Source organism: Antennarius striatus, chromosome 4 (genome assembly GCF_040054535.1).
Source record: "Antennarius striatus isolate MH-2024 chromosome 4, ASM4005453v1, whole genome shotgun sequence".
NCBI classification, from domain to species: domain Eukaryota; kingdom Metazoa; phylum Chordata; class Actinopteri; order Lophiiformes; family Antennariidae; genus Antennarius; species Antennarius striatus.
The window spans coordinates 10,642,795-10,662,385 of record NC_090779.1 but is presented as its reverse complement, the minus strand read 5'-3'; the positions used below and the strand labels follow the sequence as shown (position 1 = coordinate 10,662,385).

At 39.3% G+C, this 19,591-nt stretch overlaps 1 protein-coding gene across 2 annotated transcripts in view; it reads right to left on the bottom strand.

The window, feature by feature from the left end:
* Nucleotides 1–6,588: 6,588 nt before the first annotated feature.
* The window catches only part of slco3a1a (solute carrier organic anion transporter family member 3A1a), a 39,335-nt gene continuing 26,332 nt past the window's right edge, over nt 6,589–19,591 (bottom strand). For both annotated transcript variants that reach the window (XM_068312442.1, XM_068312441.1), the window contains 8 exons: nt 14,506–14,604; nt 14,156–14,428; nt 13,324–13,488; nt 13,042–13,240; nt 10,595–10,763; nt 9,958–10,118; nt 9,798–9,862; nt 6,589–8,359 (listed from right to left, as the gene is read on the bottom strand). In XM_068312442.1, the coding sequence (XP_068168543.1) occupies nt 8,007–8,359; nt 9,798–9,862; nt 9,958–10,118; nt 10,595–10,763; nt 13,042–13,240; nt 13,324–13,488; nt 14,156–14,428; nt 14,506–14,604 (1,484 nt within the window). In that variant the 3' untranslated portion in view covers nt 6,589–8,006. The remainder of the gene's footprint in view (nt 8,360–9,797; nt 9,863–9,957; nt 10,119–10,594; nt 10,764–13,041; nt 13,241–13,323; nt 13,489–14,155; nt 14,429–14,505; nt 14,605–19,591) is intronic.

Here is a 19,591-nt window from a genome sequence, read left to right as displayed (position 1 = left end):
GGGAGGTGAGCTGACAGATTAGTTTATTGCGTTTATGGGGGGGGGTGGGGGGTGGGGGGTGGGGGGTATGTATAATACTTGCAAAAATGAATGCGTAGAGTCTGATTTACTTATTTCCATTGCGTTCCTCCTGAATGAATTTATATTAACTGGCGACACATAACAGAAATTCCTAATTTTAATAAGCACTAGAATTATAGTGATTATAAACAATTTACAACAAAATTAAAATTATCAACACGTTTTCTTTTTTTTTTGACACACCAAGAAACTCACTCTGCAACCGAGACCATATAAACTTTTTAACTTTCACATTGAAATAACTGGAAGTTGCTTAAAAGTCACATATTATGGTTTTTAAAAAAAAAAATTCATGTCATTCAGCTGCCAGATGTCCAACTATACTGTATTTGAAAAGTCTTGCCCCAAAGTGGTCCGTGGTCCTCAATATCTTTGATTGAATATTGATAAAATCGCTTCTTCCCCCAATTACTGTGTTAATGGGGCGTGGCTCTCAACTCCCAATCCCCACCCCCCTACCCCCTCTGAGCTGCCTCTATCAGCACCTCCCTACCCCTCCCATCATTTGTATTTTGTTTGCATGAGCCACTTGAACGCGCACACTAGCTGAACTTTGGAACTCTGGAACTTTTTAAAAAAACTTTTAGTCACTTCATTTCTACGTAGTTAGCTCTTATTTTTGTCGTGTTTGTCTCTCTTGTTAATAACTATTGATTTCTGCGCTGATTGTTGAGCAGCTTTCTCAGACGAACGTGACTCCGTTGTTCATTATGTAAACACTGCATGGGCTGATCCTATTGACCGGTAAACATTGCAAAGAATTTAAATCACATAGTGGGCCCGTTTTACAAAGCAGGTTTAGTGGAAAACCTGGGTAAGTTAACCCTGAAGTCAGGAAAAACCAGGGTTTTCGGTTTCACAAAGGGAGGTAACTTGACTCAGAGTTAGAGCAGTAGCCCTGACCAGTTTCTTGAAGCGAGGTAAACTGAACCTCTGGGTTTGTTACCGCAGTAACAGACTCTCTGAAGCTAACCTGGTTGGTAGCAGGTTTTATTCCACTAACCCACGGTTTCCTCTGACCCCCCCCCCCCCTTTCACCGACGCTTGCACGGCTTCATTTTCTGGTTCTGTCGGACGGAGAGTTTTACTGACGTAAGGTTTTACAAATAACTCTGTATTTTAGAGGTATTTTAGAGGCAAACATGGCATGTCCGTTTGACGAGGAGCTCATAGATGGAGTTTCAGCATTAATTTATGGAGAATTAAATGTTTTTGTATCGCCTTCAGATGTCCAGTCATATCCAGACAGTTCTCTTTATGATCGATACCAGTTCATGTCCTGATCCATCACACACACACACACACACACACACACACACACACACACACACACACACACACACACACACACACACACACACACATACACACACTCTGTAGCAGCGCTGTGTGTAGTGTTCCGGTCGGTTTTTATTTTTTATTTGTAAATGGTAGTTTATCTATACAAATTGGGAGATGCTCAGTGCACATCACCTTGAAACTTTTACCCCAGTTTTTCTATTTTGCTGGAAATAAACCCATCAGAATCATCACGGAGGAGTTCCACAGGATTGCAGGTGAATGATGTAGAAATCTGATGAATGAATTTGAAATTATATTCTCTTAATGACATTGTGCTACAACCTCAGAAATGGGTGAGACTACAACGTGTATATAAAATAGAGTTCAAGCACATTTCTAAATTCCTCCTCCACACCTCATGCACATGCAAGTGTGTTTACATGGTTGCTGTTGGTAGTTTTTAAAAAAAATTAATAATCTAAATGTTTAAATGAATTTACATTTTCTAAATGTTTTGTCATTGCTCAAGCAATTTCATTTTTTCTCTTGCACAAAATATCAAGAGCTGATGTTAGAACTTGAAATGCACCAGACTACAAATCACTGCATCACTGTCCCCATTGCTTACCTGTTCTGATCTCTGATTGTATGAAAGCTCAGGTTTATCGTGAAACATGGTGGGATTGTTGGTCTTTCTGGTGGTTTTCTGCTAGATTTTTTTTGCTTCTCATCAAGCACCTAGATGTTGGACCCATTTCCCCTCAAAAAACTTTGAGTTCCCGAGCCACTTCTTAATTAAATAGTGACTAAGCACTAAGGGTGCTAACATTTTAATTATCTGTACCTTAGAAATGCCTGTGCACACAGGCCATAATCACTCCTAAGGACCTTACTCAGTTCTCTTCATCCCATCAACATCCATAAGGAGTTAGAATCCTGCTGATTGGGCTTTAGTTATGTAAAATAAACTCACATCTTCAACATTCATGTGATTATTACTATCAATTTGTGTACTGCACAATAACCGACCATATTTTTGTTTACATGGTCAGCTGATGTTTAATTGAAAGTTAATCATTTATTAGACAAAGCATGTGCAAAATCTGTTCTCAGATTTCTCACATATATTAGGCTATTATTGTTTTCATGCTCTTTGATAAAAGGTCATTTAGCATAGAGTGAAAAGAGCAGCTGGGGCCTCGAGAATGTGCATGAAGACTGATAATAATAATTTATCATTGTGATAATATCTGATAATTTGGAACACATCTATAGTAGAAACCATATTGTAAAATCCTGCATGCATCTTTCTCGACTTTTACAGTTTGTGATATTGTTGTTCAGAAGCCAAGCACTAAAACTAAAATGTCAGCAGGCTGAACTCAGTCACTCCAGTAGATTAATAAGTACTGAAACATGCACAGTGTGCCCCTCACCCTTATTAGAAACCCATAAATTAAAGTTCTCCACCAAGGATTTATTGCTTCATTTTGTTGTGTTTTATTGCATAACAGTTTGTCTCACTAAAACACCCATCTGCCTAATTGATGCCCCTTCATGAGGAGAAACTCTGGATGTGCATCAGCTTCTACTTTAAAGTTGGCTGCCGGCTTGTTGTGACTGTAGGGACACATTCCCACAGATTTGTAGTTCAGTTTTTTTTATGTGAAAAGTGAAAAGTGAGTTGTGTATCAGAGAGCGATGTTAACCGACAGTGATAGTGTTCCCTTTGTTAGACTACAAGAGAATCTGTCTTTTTGAAGAGCAACATTGTGCTATTCTTAGTCTACAACGACCTGATAAGCACACACACACACACACACACACACACACACACACACACACACACACACACACACACACACACACACACACACACACACACACACACACACACACACACACACACACACACACACACACACACACACACACACACACACACACACACACACACAGGAGCTACACTTGCTCATTTTTCAAACCATTCAATGATAGTAATGATAGTATGGATGGAATACTGTTTCAGGAGCACTTTCTTCTCTGACTGCTTTAGTGCAGAAGCCAAATATTCCCACTTTCAATAAAGTAATAATTTATTATTTATTACTGACATTAAATATATCATTTAATTCCGGTTTGTTCTATGCAATGATTGTTCATTTCAGTCCAGCAATTTTGCTGCGTTTGATAAAGATAACAAAGAAATGCTGTCTTGATTTTGTGAGTCTTCTTCTTCTTTTCCTTTCGGCTTTTCCCTGCAGGGGTCGCCACAGCGAATCAGTTGCCTCCATCTAACCCTGTCTTCTGCATCCTCTTCTCTCACATCAACTACCTTCATGTCTTTCCTCATGACATCCACAAACCTCCTCTTTGGTCTTCCTCTAGGCCTCCTGCCTGGCAGTTCAAAACTCAGCATCCTTCTACCAATATATTCACTATCTCTCCTCTGGACATGTCCAAACCATCTCAGTCTGGCCTCTCTGACTTTATCTCCAAAACCTCTAACATGTGCTGTCCCTCTGATGTACTCATTCCTGATCCTATCCTTCCTGGTCAGTCCCAGAGAGAACCTCAGCATCTTCATCTCTGCTACCTCCAGCTCTGTCTCCTGTCTTTTCCTCAGTGACACTGTCTCTAGACCAAACAACATCGCTGGTCTCACCACAGTTTTGTACACCTTTCCTTTCATTTTAGCTGAAACTCTTCTATCACACATCACACCTGACACTTTTCTCCACCCGTTCCATCCTGCCTGTACACGCTTCTTCACCTCTTTTCCACACTCTCCATTGCTCTGGACTGTTGACCCTAAGTACTTAAAATCCTCCACTTTCTTGATCTCTTCTCCCTGTAACCTCACTCTTCCACTTGGGTTCCTCTCATTCACACACTTGTACTCTGTCTTACTGCGGCTAACCTTCATTCCTCTCCTTTCCAGGACAAACCTCCACCTCTCTAGCTTCTCCTCCACCTGTTCCCTGCTCTCACTACAGATCACAATGTCATCTGCAAACATCATAGTCCATTGAGATTCCTGTCCCACCTCCACCTTGAACTCCTCTGTCACACCTACAGCACACCTCACCACTGTCTTACAGTCTTCATACATGTCCTGCACCACTCTAACATACTTCTCTGCCACTCCGTGACAGGGGTTCGCTTTGGCCTGGGGAGTTAAGTTCAGCATTCACTTTAAAAATATCTGGCGCCATCTAGCGTTGTGAATGGGTATAATGTCTAGACCCCGAATGTAAGACGACCCCCACTTATTCAGTCTTATTTCAATGCAAAAAACACCGTCTTATATTGGGGCCAATATAGTATGAGTCACATTGGTATCATCATTCAATAAAACAATGGTGGTTTCCTCCAAGATCCAGCTCAGTGACTTTTGAAGATGTCAAATTTGATATGAAACTGAAATAGCACAGTTTCAGCTACAATTAAATCTTCTTATTTGCGAGACTGTAGGATTGTTAGTTGTTGTCTCAAAGTCGATGGACTTTGAGACAATTTTTCTGAGCTCTATAGGTTTAAACATTCTGGATCTCCAGATCCTGAACAGTTTTCATGTAGATTTTTTTGAAATAACATTGAGTTATTGTTTTTGTCAATTAGCCATTAACCATTATGTTTCAATTTGGATATCATTTGATTGCCTTTTTCACACAAGGGGACAGAACCGTACTGATAATGATAATCTGGATCACCATGAAACTCTACATGAGTTGTTCCTTATACTCTACCTCTCAAAACGAATTTCATCAATATCCCTTCATGACTGAGTAATCCTGTCACAAACCAATACCTTGCCGGAGGTAAAAAGAAGAAGAAAAAAGCCTGCACAAATTAATATGTATCCACAATGTTCGGTTATTGAGGACAGTCACCCTTGATGTGGTACAGAAAAATCCTGTTTATGGCTTTAATTTTTGCTCAGTAATAATCATTGGCTTTTATCTACTTTATATTTTTTCATCATATGAATTAATTTATTGAAGTTTATCCTGCTGAATTTGAAAGGGAAAAATCTCTTTGGTCACATTGCACAGGGTAATTTCTACATTCAGAAAATGATCTACTATGCCAAACCTCTCAGATCAACTGAGACTCATCTGCTTACTGTCCAGGGACAAAACTAAACACAGAGAAGCTGCTTTCGTTTCTCCCATATAACTTTAATGGGTTCTGTTTTACTCTGACCTCTAATAAATTCACTTACTGCGGGTCTGTAAGCCACTAAAGCTGTATTGTAATATTCCCTGTACTGCATTTTAGCTTCATATTTTACAGTTCGATTTAACGTTTTATACATTGCATTTTCTTTTTTTACTAAAACCTTCCTTTCAGATTGTCTTGTTAGGGGTCGCCACAGCGTGTCATCCTTTTTGCACTGTAGAAGAACCCTCATATTTGTTTGGCTAAGGTATTGACATTGGATGCCCCTTTTGCTGCAACCCAAAGATAATAAAATATTGAGCAGCAATCTGAAAAGGCAATGAATATGAGGAAGTAATCTTCAATAACATTAAACTTTCACCTGATTTAGTATAAAATATGCAAATGATTTCATATCAGACATGAAGTTTCATGGAGTTAATTCTTCTTGGTTTTTCTATGAAGTGACCGAATGCTAAAATCTGAAGATTAAATGAGAAGCTGTAAATCTGCTGTTTGAAACAGAATATGAGAGCTCTTTTTGCTTGTGTCATCCAATAATTTCCAGACTGCTTCCTACTTCACACCTTAATGGGTGAGCACTTATATAATGCATAGTATAATAATAATGAGTGTATATGATGCAATGTGAATGAATGCCAGAAGGTAAAAGTCACGTGCTGCTGCTCTTGTGGCACTTTATTAAAGTGAAAGAGGGTATTTCAATCTATGAAATATGCGGTTTACCAAAGTTATTAATTCAGAGTGATCATTGAAAAATTTAATTATTTTTAGCTAGTATGTTTTGGTTCTTGTGAATCTTATAAATTGCATACAAGATGATCTATTACAGAATTTAAAACCATGTGAGAATTGTAACTGTCTTATTTGTACACTGTCATCCAAATCAAATGAGGTACATATACAGTAGGTCGTTTATAGAAGAGTAAAACCAAATTAACCAAATTAAACACATTGATTAAAAGGCTGGACAACACTTTTCAAAAAAGGTTAATAAACAAATAAAAGGTTAATAAACAAATAACACATTGACACAATTGTGAACCATTTTCTGAAAAATAATTTATTTCCAGAGTAAAATAAATGATATGTTGCATACAAAAAGTGTAAGAAAAGGGACAATGTAAAACTAACTGCAGAGAGTTCAGTAGAGCCTTATTAGACCTTGTAGATTGCCTCCTCTGGTATTTGTGTTATTTGTCATTTGAACATTTCAGGTTTCATTCTCATATTTGCAGACAAAAAGAAACGTACTACCTTCATCTTTATGAATTGTCCCAAATCTTCTGTTGTATTAGACACACTGACACACACACACACACACTGACACACACACACACACACACACACACACACACACACACACACACACACACACACACACACACACACACACACACACACACAGACAATTATATCATATAGAATTTATACTTTATAACACAATATTCTGGGCCTAGTGAAACAAATATATTACTCATCATTGTTTTACTTGAATGTGCACAAAACACAATGAAACATAACTCATGTATGATTTTCTTCTTTGCTCTTACACTGGGTGAAAAAGTAAGAAGAAAACATATTCAACATTCTTATTGAATGATCCCTTATTAAGACGTATTAGGCTGAATAAACTCTGCAGGTGTAAAAGTAAACATGGAAATGATCTACAGTAAAAAAAAACAAACTCACAATCTGACAAAACACTCGTAAATAACATGGATGTATCAGATGTGAATTGCACAGTTGCACCCTTGAGACAAGACTTCACAGTCTAGTCAAGACTACATCAAAAACAGAGCCTGTAATCCAGCAAGAGTACGAGAGACTGAACAGTGTACGACAACATGAAAACACTATCTTCTTTGTAGATATTAGACTTAGGTCAAGACAGCTGAAACATCATGTAGGCCGCTACAACAATCCAGTCCAGTGAATTTAAATAACATATTTGCAATGAAATAAAAGTTACTGAGTGATGGACTGCTTGTCTGTAAACTTGGCAACTTTGAAAAACTGGTGTATCCAAAGAAAATCTAGACAGACAGGTCACACAGTGCACTGACTGGCTGTGTGATTTTTTTTTTTTTACACAGATGCTTGGGATCGTGAAAGATCTAAAACATCATGGCAGCTATAGTTGAAGTGTCATCATGTCCACACTAATAATGGACTAGGACTGAGCCACACAGTGCTGCAGTCATCCTCTACCACCAAGTCAAGACAGGAATTCATCAGCAACACTAGACGACATCTTGCTGATACATAAACGACTACAACTGACCCTTTCTAACGTTTACACTGGAAGTAGAAGGCTGTGAGCAGCTGTGACTCCTGTGTCCTGAATGGGTCCTTAAATAGATTGCCTTATCAAAAAAAATTCTATTTTATCCTCTCAATAGAACAAATTCATAAAATATTCTTTTGAGAATATCGACATTGTCCTTTTCTTGCATAATGGTCTACAAAACCGATTCCATATTTTCACAAAACTCATGGTCCTCTAGGTTGTATATAAACTTTGTCCTGTCAACTAGTTTGGGGTCCTCTGTTAAGGAAGGGTAAAAGTCAGAGGGTGTCAGGTGACTCTCATCGCCCTTGATGTATTGCTTGTAGTTCCTTCGTAGGCAATACCATGTTGTGGTGTACAAGAGGAAGGCAACGCCCTTGAGGATGATGGCAAGGCTCACGTACAGGTGTCTGTAAGCCACATTGTCATACAGCAGGCAAGCGCCTTTGTCGCCACAGTCTGTACTCCAGAAAAGGCAAGTCGAGTCAATCCCAGCACCAAATATCAGAGGAGGAGGGATGAATCCTGCAAAACAGAAATACAGTACTGACGGAGACCACAATAACTGCACAGGCAAATTATTGTACGTGCATTCTGATTCAGTTTTGGGTTCTCTCTATTTTTGCCCACTTTCTTTAAAAGACACATTATGCTACACAACACTAACTGCTTCAGTGCATAATTTGTCTTGTCATATTTAAAAGCACTGCTCACCAGCTCAGATCATAACAGTGGAATTTTGGAGTGAAGTCACTCCTCGGGTAAATACTGATACTGGAAAGATTGTTTATTAATGAAATTAATGACAACTCTTGTATCTATTTAGTCATGTCTGACTGTTACTGATAATGTGACAGTGTGTTATGTCTTTTAATGTGTACCGTTATATATACTACATATAATACAATTGGAAAATCAGTAACATATATATCAGCTGTTTGACAGTTCAGATATCTCAAAACAGCAGTTATTGTTTTCAAGGATATAAAACAAAAGCTAGTTTTATTGACTACTACATCAACAACAATTAAAAACTATTCAACCTGTTCATTACCAACGTCTACAATGTAGCACCCTTTTTTTCTGCAAATGTGATGTACAGCAGGACACCTGCGTCTGACAGCATTCTTGTGAAATCGTAGTCCATTTATCATGTCCTGGAATATTCCTGGTTTATGTGCTCCGATTGCTTTCTTCAAATCCCAGTAGACATCTTCTATAGAATACAATTCAAACGACTGTCGTAGCCACTATAGGGCGTGAACTTTGAATACAGAAAACTCTCGGTGGACTTTAAAGTCTGTTTGGGATCACTGTCCTACAAGGATGTCTGATGACATCCAAGCTTCAACTTCCTAACAGATGGCAAGACACTTTATTTTACAATTTCCTGATACTTGACAGAATCATTTTACTCTCCATGCTACAATTTTCCAGAGCCACTCCATGCAATACAAAATGGTGTTCTTTTCTGCATATTCTCATTCTAACTCCTCAAACATACCACAGACCCATGGGCTGCACAAGTTTTGTACCTTATCTAAAAGGTTTGGAGCCGCTGCAGCTAAAATTTATGTGTTTTTGGGTCAGCGGCGGTTCAACTAGGAGTTTGAGGCTTTATGTAAAGCTAGGCCTTGGGACGCTATTGCTAAAATGAGTTGATGAAGGCTGGCATCACTTTAAACTACGTGCAAAAATGTATTCTTAAAAGGATGTTATTCAGCGGATTGAATAACTTTTAGAAGGCAGCAGTTGTTTTTAGTAGAATTCCGTGTTAAATTCTGTTGTACAGTTGATAAATAGTAGATTTGTATTAATATAAACTTGGCAAATTGAACCTGAATCATTTTGCCTACAGCTGTGTGTGCTTTTGAGATGTTAAGCATGTCCATACGAGCTCTGGTAAATTTCTTACACTCACAGTCTTATCAAACACAAATATATATCTGTTGAATGTCCTTACCGAGTAGACGCAACAAAAGAAACAGCACTCCAAGCGCATATGATTTCAGTTCAGGGCTCACAGTTCTTCAAGAGAAGCAAAGAATAAATAATTATACTTGTTTTCCTAGAGTATTTCACAGACTACTGCAGCTGTTTAAAGTTAAGACTCACAAACACACCTGATTAGGATGATAACCGAGGGAGTCTGGGCCATGGCTCCGATCAGACTGCAAGCACAGATCACACACAGGAAGATGAGGAAGGCCTCCTGGCAGCCTGGCGTTGGACATTTCCCTGGAATTGCTGTGGCAGTAGAAATACAAGCACATCCAGACAGGTTCTGCAAGAGAGAAAGGAAATTCAAGAACGAGCCGAACAAAAACAGGTAAATTAAATAACAGACAAATCAGTTTCCTCCCTTTTCGCATTTGCAGGAAAGTATGGTGTCATCACAGCAGAAATAAATGATATATGCACTTCAAGAAATTAAATTATTCTTCTTTTACTGCCGAGGTGAGGCAGCGGTAATAGCAATGTTTTGCACTGCTGAGCTGAGAGAAATTCTGTGTGTGTGTGTGATTTGAATTTAAAAGACACAATCTGTAGTCGATATGTGATCTCGGAGTAGCCACAATAATATCTGATAGCTGATGACACAAATCTGAAACACTGGGTTTCTTTTGAACCTTCATATCAAGATATAGAACTTTACAATTCAGTGAAAGTTTTGCATCATCTGCATTTAGCATTTCTGGCATAGAATTTGGTACTTCAGTCTTCCTTACTCCCTTTTCCTAAACTGTCCTAGGTAAACACCTGAGAGACACTTGACACGGATTTAGTGCTTCCTGTTCTGGTACAGCCAGCAAAGCAGGCAGACAGGTAGGTGATGCCGTTGGAGCCACACACAGGACTGATGGAGGAGGTGAAGCAGTTACAATGACTGTTGCACTGAACTTCTGGTTTCTCCCCCGGCTGCAGCGTCCTGAACAGAAATGGAGAGAAAGAGCTTACCTACTGTATCTGTATGAGCCACAAACAAGAGATGAGCACTCTCAGCACTTACTCTGGTCAAATTTTAACATCTCCATGGAAACTACAGTGGAAATTTTTAACCTCTTTTTTTTTGGCCAGATGTGTTCTGGTTATCAAATCAAGGAATAGGAAAACCCTAAACCCCATACTTTTACAGGACCACCAAACAGACAAATCCTCCTTTACTGCTGAAAATACAAGGAGGAAAAGCAGAGATGCAACCAGGCATCAAGTGTCAACTACTCAATTTTTCTTTAACTCTGCAACCACTTAAAAGAGATTCCTTGGATTCAGATCAAGCTTACACTGCTGGACTGAACATCTTTCTGGGATGAAATGTGTGTACTGTTTATTAAATCCCGCTTCAAAGCGGTGATGTATTGTAATTGTCAGCGTTAGTGTGTTTTGTTCGTTCATCTGTCCATCCATCCGTTTGTCCACCAAATATCTTCAGAACCGTTGCAGATAGAAAGATGAAACAAAAAGTGCAAAAGTCGGGCAACAAAGGGGATAAAAATGAGAGGATGACCTTGAGAAAACTAGGTCAAGGTCAAATTTTAACTTTTGTACACTCAGGAACCGGATAAGATGGAGAAGGCCAGGGTAAGACCGTAGATCAAAACTAGTGCTTTGATCTATGACTGTAGGTCAGAGCACTAGCTTTGGTCTTTGACCTATGCAGGTAGGTCAGGGTAAAACTTTGAGTTCAGGAGTGTCGCGGGATGTTGCAATCTGTGACTGCCTTGGTTCTTGTTTGATTTATGAGCTCTTCCTAAAAACAGTGCTGCAGACATTTTTTTACAACTGAGTCGCTCAGAGCTGAAACAAAAAGAAGTTTGCTTTATTGACCTATAAAAGACTTGCCCTTTGATCTTCACATTTGATCTAATCTCAGACAGAAGACACACTTGCCTGGAGGGTCCCTGATACTGTATTTGCATGCAATAACAGAAATGGAGATAACAGCTGACTGTGCAAAATGTGTACTTTTTTATTCCATACTTTGTCAAAAACCAACTCTTTGAGACGTTTACTTTATTTTTTCCCTGATGGCCATGGCTCAACTCTTCAGTGCAGAATATTGTGATAATATTGAGTTGAACAGAGTGCAAATCCCAGATGACCAATTTACTCCCATGTCATGAAAATCGTCAAATAATAATTCACTGTAATTGTTGCAGTGTACTTGTTTGTCTACCTCCTAATCAATGATTTAACTAATTTGCAATAAAAACTATTTTTCTTAATGCAGAGATGTTACAAACATAATTTTACTCACGTGTCCATGAGGCTAATATATCTGAGTTACTTTTCATTTCTTTATTGTCACTTTCAATAGTCATCATTAATATTAAAAAAAATGTAATTTTGCAGTTGTAGCAAAACATGCTACATTACAGTATTGTCAATCATCAACACTGATCTAACAACACATGTTACTCATGAGAACAGCTAATATAAAAGGTGAATGAAATGAATTTTTATATATCACTGGGGAGGTTAAGTCAGTGGAATCTACTTCATTCTGCAGTCTCTGAGGAAAGCAAGGTCACTATATGAATATAAACCCTTTTTATATTCGAGACTATGAAACCACAGGAAAGTTGGTGGAATAAAATGTGTCCCCAATAACCAGCAGTGATAAGAATTTTTATTTACAGACATAGACCCATGGTAGTTCACCTCCAGGAGAGTCCTCTAACCTTGGCAGCAGCTTTTCCCAGCTCAAATTTATTTATTAGAGGGACTGAGGCTTTATTAAGACACACAAACATTAAAAATGTATTTTAAAATTCTACAGTAATAGAACTAAAAGGTCCCAGGAGTGCAGAATATAATCACACGTTATTTATATTATTATTATTTATTAGCTATAATTAATGATAGCTTTTTATGTACATAAAGACGCAAATCACCTTTTCCAACACTTTTATAAGACTGTGTAAAACACTTTTGAATTAAAGAAATCTGTTTCTTTAATACACGGAAGTGCGTTGCATTCCGTGAGTCTCAGAACGCAGCGCACACACGGATGTTGTCAGCCAATAGCATGTGTGTATGGTATCACTTGACTACCTACTAAAAATCCACGATGTAGTGAAGCTGTGCATCTTGAAGCGCGATTAGGAGAGGGATTACTGTACATTAATACAGTATATCATTAATATATAAATTTCACAACTCCTAAAATTTATCTTAGCCAGCCATATATTTAAAATTTCTCTTACCCATTTTCATATGGGACTGTCACGCCTGCAACTGGACTGGTATCACAGCCCAGGAACAAGAAGGACACGTAGCAGGCGGTGGAGACCAGGTTGACCAGCATGGCCATGCGGATGGCTCCCAGTGCTGACAAGTTCAATTTCTTCACCAGCAGACCACCCATGAAGATCCCCAGACATGCACATGGAATGGCAGTCATACCTTAAAAGGAAAATTTGCCAGAATGTGTTTATCACTCTGGTATACAAATGTGAATGTAGTGCATGAATGGAGCAAATACAAACCGAGCAGCTGGTTTGCAGAGGTGGTGGTGAAGTTGAACTGCTGTTCCAGGTATTTCCCCAAAAAAGCTGCAAACCCTGCCACAACTGCTATCTCCATACAGGCTGCTAGGATGATGCAAGTGAACACCGGGTTGGACAGGAGGTGCTTGGTCACCTTAGGGATAACTAGATGTAAGAAAAAATGTAAGAAGAGAGTAGCATGAATAACCTTCCATTTTGTTTATAAGCACCATACATTTGAGGTGACACCACTGATTACATTACAGCAAAAAGAGTTCCCCGTCAATATTGAGAACAGCAGTGATTCTCTTCCTCACGGACTGGACGCATTTATAGATTTCACCCCGAGGGTTGGCAAGCCACTCTTTGGTCAGGGCTTCACATACAAGCTGCTGTGCTCCCTAATTCATCCAACACCACAAGTTTTCAATTGACTTTAGTCTCGAGTTAATCACTGTTGAGAACTGTTGAATAATAATCAAACTGTACAACTCCTCACTCTGACATTCAGTCAGTGAGGAGGAGGAGGAAGAAAAGAAACTGGAAAGAAACACTGAATATTGTGTGTACCCGCATATACTTTTAGATTCCCTTATTTATTCTTTTTTTTTTTTTTTCTTTATTCTGATAATTTCTCATGTGAGATTTTCTCTTGCACTTTCTAGAGTAGTGCAACTGCAAGAAAAGCAATTTACCCCTTGGGGAGCAATAAAATTCAGATTAAATAGTAATATAGAAAATAAAAAAAAATCTAAATGTTTTTACATTCATAAAATGTACATGTCTTTTGCATGACAACACTACAATGCTACACAGGCTCCTGCACACTCACCCCTGAGTTGCTGACAGCAGGTGGGGCTGTTGGCAGGCTCGTGGTTGCGTGCAACTCCATTAATGGACTTTGGACCCTCATAGTCTGAATTCATAGAGGTAGGAAGCATAACCTGCTCACTGTCTACCCCGTCCTCCATTTCCTTGGTTGGCAGTGACTGAGGGAAGCCAAACATGAAGAGAGCTGAGCAGAAGAGTAAGGCACCACACAGGAGGAAGCCTGCCCACCAGGCTCCGATCCACCGAGGGTCATCTGGAGTGATGTTCAGCATATCTGTAGAGGGGCAAAGCATAATTCACTACATGCACTGAGAAAGATTGCAATAATCCTGGAAAATATACTCTACTCACTGGTGTCAATGAAGATTGCATCCACGTAGAATTTAGTGCAGAGGGAGCCGAGGATGAAGCCGCAAGCTGGACCAAACACCAGTGTAGAGAAGAGGATTCCTGCACAGAAACAAACATCAGTGTGATGTTGGTTCAAACTGCATTCACATGATGCATTTCTAAAGTTAAAATCAAGGCAGGAAATAAGATGGCTTGTTTAGTTAAAACAGCGAAGGATATTGTACAGTATGTCATGCTTCAGGATCATGAGATGCTCTGGATAACACTATTAATGCCTTCTGGATGGAATTAAAAAAACATCTCAGACAAACAAGAATATACACAAAGAGACATTTGTGCTGTGTGAAATCAATGTTGCCCTGCTGGGAAAATAGTCACAAATACAGAACATTTGCAAAAATATTTGTAAAATGTGCAAAAAGTTCAATTGACTTTTGTAAAAAAAAAAAAACTCCCCCCAAAACTCCCATCACACATTCTGAGAAACTGTCTTCCTTTGGTTCACCAACAATCCACTACAAACAGTCATTTAGGCTTCATTTCATCTCTACTTCTTTTTTTAATTTTACCTTTTCTTACTGGTGCAGTTTAAAGCAAAGCAGCAAAAGGGGAAATATTTCGATAACATGAGATCAAACCAGCCAAGTAACACCACAAGGAAACTGCAGCAGTGGTGCCAACACATTTTCCTTGTAATCGCATGGTGTGGTCATGATATTCTTGCGGGGCATTACACTGAACACCTGACTAGAAACCTCTTCTTCTGTCCCAATCTGTTCTTGTTGGCAGGTGGGGATAAAATGTGGAGCTTGGTCCAAAATCCTCATTAAAGCGGTGTCAGCAGGGTGAGAGCCTGTGACTCAGGCTAGAGACAGATAATGAAGACACAAAGCTCAATTTTGGGGACAAATTTTTCCTGCCTGTACATCTTGTGATCTGTGATATTATTAGACTGCAGTAGAACTCGACTCTGGCACACAGTGACAAACCAGATCTAAGTGTACCAACTCTTACTACTGGCAAAGCTAGCTTCAAATGACCATCATAACAGGATAAATCATCTCTGCTCTGCAGCACTAGCAACATCCCCTTTATTGGCTGCAGGTTGGCCTCCATGGCACAGCATCTCCTGTATGAAACAGTTTGAATGCCAGGAGCAGCCACTTAATGAACAAGCATGGAAACTGTGACTAAGATCTGTACGTTTCTGCAAGTGCTGAGAGCAAATTCAGGGCCTGTTTCCTGCTTTGACCACCCACATAGGAAGGGAGTGAACCCGCCGACATGACTGCAGCCTCATTCACATTACAGTTTATTTTTCACATAAAGGAAATAGCTCATAGATTTGTTAGGTGTGGCTCTGTACAAACTGAATCACGATGAAACAAGAACAAAAGAAAAAGAGGCTTCCAAGATGAAATGAGAACATATTTATTTTCATTTTTGAATAAACAGATGCTAAAACAAGGAGCCAGACCTTTACCTCTTTCTCACACTGCTCATCTTTGACAATAAGAATGATTCACAAAGGAAAGAGCAACCATTGCTAGGTAATAGTGAAACTGTGCAGCTAAAGAGCCCTTTGATGATGCAGGGCTGCAGTCACAAATTTGCCTGTGGTGTTGCAAATGAGGCCCCTGCACCCTCGTTTGAAATGTTTCCTTAGAAACAGACTGTTGTCTTCTCATAGCAACAACATCACAATTACTTTCACAATAGGAAACCTCAAAAAGGAAATTCAGTTGATGAAATGGAAGGAGATGATGGCTCAGCTAACCTCAGCTAGTTTGCAACCAGTGAGGGGATAAATGTTTCCATCAAGATCCCTGCCTAGCCGTGGTTGGTTTAAGAAAGACTGTCTCCCTGGTGATAACATTGTGACACAGCGTGAGCTCCACATGTGGAAAGGAGCACTAATCTATGAGGTACCATGCCTGCTTATGACGCTGCTGCTTCTTCACAGGAAACAAGTGCAATTTTGAATGTGGTGAATATTTCATATGAAAAGTTTTTTTTTTTTTGCTTTTTCAATAGGTCACAGCAGGCAGAGAAAAAAAAAGGAAGGTCAGGATTCTTATGTATTGTACCACATCCAATATTGCTTCAGTATATCCATCTTCATCTTTCCCGCCAACAACCAGAGCTTATCGTAGTGTGAGGTACACAGCACAAAAACACTGATCTCTTTGGAAGCTGACATATCAAATAAGACCAAATCCGAAACTGAAGTCTCCAGTTTGCTATCAAGGGAATGTTCAATTTCTTGCTATATATATTTATTTTCTAATATCAACAACAATCAGAGGATAAATGTTAGTTTGTCTGAATTCCAAACTGGTACAAGGATGAGGAAATGGGAAACAGGGTACACCATCGCCACAAATGATTGTTTGCAACCTGCTCTAAAACAAACCTCCTTTGTGTCTGACCGTACATAAAAATGTCTCAACATATGTAATTTGGGATCAATGTTGTTCCCAAGAGCTTGCATTGTGTAATAAAAGCCCAGATTTGACATTTGTAGAAACATGTGACCCGGCGATTCAAAAAGACAGGTCGGTGGAATGATGTTTTGATGACAAAAGTGTGAAACCCACAACCCAGTTATTAACGAGAGCTATTAGCCATTAGCAGCTAACTCAATGAAGATGAAAATGACACCACACCCACAAGGACTCTGACACCCCCCTAACCTCTGAACCGGGGACAAGATTAACCAGCATGGAACACAGAAGGTAAATGATTATTTTTGGTGAGTTATTTGACAATGTTACATATTAGGCCTATGACGCTTTTGCTTGCAACATGCATGCTCTTACAAAACCCTGTTTGTTAATAAATGGTCTAGCAAATCTAGCCAAGAAAGAGTTGTGCACATTATCCCGGCTAAAGGTTGTTCCTGCATTTAGTTTTTGTTTGAGGCAGACCAGATATGTCATGAAAATTGTATCAACGTTTTCATCTAATTTACATCATGACTACTAATCATAGAGTAGCTAGCAACAACTTGGCTTAGCTTAACATAAAGATACTGGAAAAGGTAAGAAGAAGCCCCGTCGTCTTCTTATTCTTCAAAAAATTGTTTTGGGGGGTGGCAGTAGTTCAGTTCATCAAGTCTTGTACTGGGGACTGGAAGTCATCGGTTCGAGACCCGTGTGGGCCAAAACATTGTGTGTGAGCAGGCAGTGGAAGGTGTCAGCTCACCTCCAGAAGACTGCCGAGGTGCCCTTGCGCAAGGCACCGCTCCCCTACAAGCTGCTAATTTGGGGTGCACCAAGATGGAGCTGCCTGCCCCTCTTCCTTTCTATGTATACATTGCATGCCTACAGGCCCCTTGTGTGCGTGTGTTTGTTTCAGGGGCCTGTACACACACACACACACACACACACACACACACACACACACACACACGCACGCACACACACACACACACACACACACACGCACACACACACACACACACACACAATATATATATATGCATGTACTATACTAAAACAAGTGAAAAGATAATTTCCCCAAGCGGATCATTAAAGTCTAGTCGACTTCGTCTTCATCTTCTTTTTTTCATACAGAAACATGGGAGTAGGAACCATTACTTGATGGACAATGATTTCTTTGTTTTCAATTTTCCATTCCTTGCATGACAATGTCACTATGATGCAGGTTATGGTTATAACACCTGACTACTCCTAAATCATTCATAGCAGCCATTTGCCACCACTACCAGTCTGAGCTAGGCTGTGCCTGGCTCCAAGTCTCTACATGTAGAACTGCAAAAGACTTCTCAATTAACTCTTGACAAGAATGAGGATATTTTAACGTTCAAACTAATTACTTAAGACAAGTTCTTCTTTACACAGATGACAACATATGCAGCACACAGCCATGATTTAAAACTTATTTAGAAGATCTTCAATGAACGAATTCTACCAGCATAAACTGACATATTCGGTTACCTTCATTAAAACTTTCCGTTACCATCCATTTCAATCATATTTCACATAATTAATCCTTGCCCTTGGTTCAGATACAAGAGGAGAATTGGTTGTCCGAAACAACCCATTTTGTCTTGGTCTCAACAAGGATAAGGACATTAAATCTCAATGATGGACAATACAAGACCACATTTGTTGGTAAATGCGCAGCTTCTTCAAATTGCCTATAAACCCAGTTTCCCTTCCAGCAGAAGAGATGAGGAGAAAAAAAACGAATTTGTTCATGTTGTAGTTCACCCAAGCCTTTTAGTATCCTGTCAATTATACTCTCAGGAAAGCATGTCAGATATAATTCAATAACAAAGCTCAGTTCTCGTGATTTTGTCTTCCTCTAATTTGTTTAGAGACTAATAAAAAAAAAACCTGGGACCACGGCTATCCATGAGGCTTATGCTTTTCCGGATTTTAACAAGTGCATTCAGAGACCACAAATGTCCACAGAGGTGGAGCAGCCCCACCCTTCTCCCCACAGGTTACGTTCCTTTTTATGTGCAGCACCAGCATTTGCATTTCACCATGACAACACACACACACACACACATGCACACACGTAGAACCTGGATATGTTCATAACTTTTGTTTTAGGGAAAATAGCTGTTCCAGAGAGTCAGCATTAACTGTTCCACCGAGTGGAATCTTACAGAAAATGTGATCACCTGTCCCCATCCCCGTGACCATCTCTGATAAAAGATTAATGCAAAATGTTTTGTAACTATGAGTCTAAGCACCCCTTTTGTTGCTTTGATTTTAACTGCGCTAGTAAGAAAAGGGTTCTTGAAATTTAAAGACGGCAAAAAACAAACTAACATCCGCCTCCTGGATCACCTCAAGAATTTAATAGGTTATTTCCTGCCACATCCTCCCACAATCTTTTGTGTAGTTAAATAGACAAATTAGTGGTTGGTATCTGACATGTCTCGTTTGTGCTTTACATCACCGATATCACGCAATTTGACTCAATACTTTTCTAGTGGAAAGTAGACTATGTGACCTCTTACAGGAACATCCATCATGGACACATTCATGAGGGTTAAGCCATAATACAACTCAAGATCAAGCTATAAGAGAAAAGATGAAACCACAGTCTT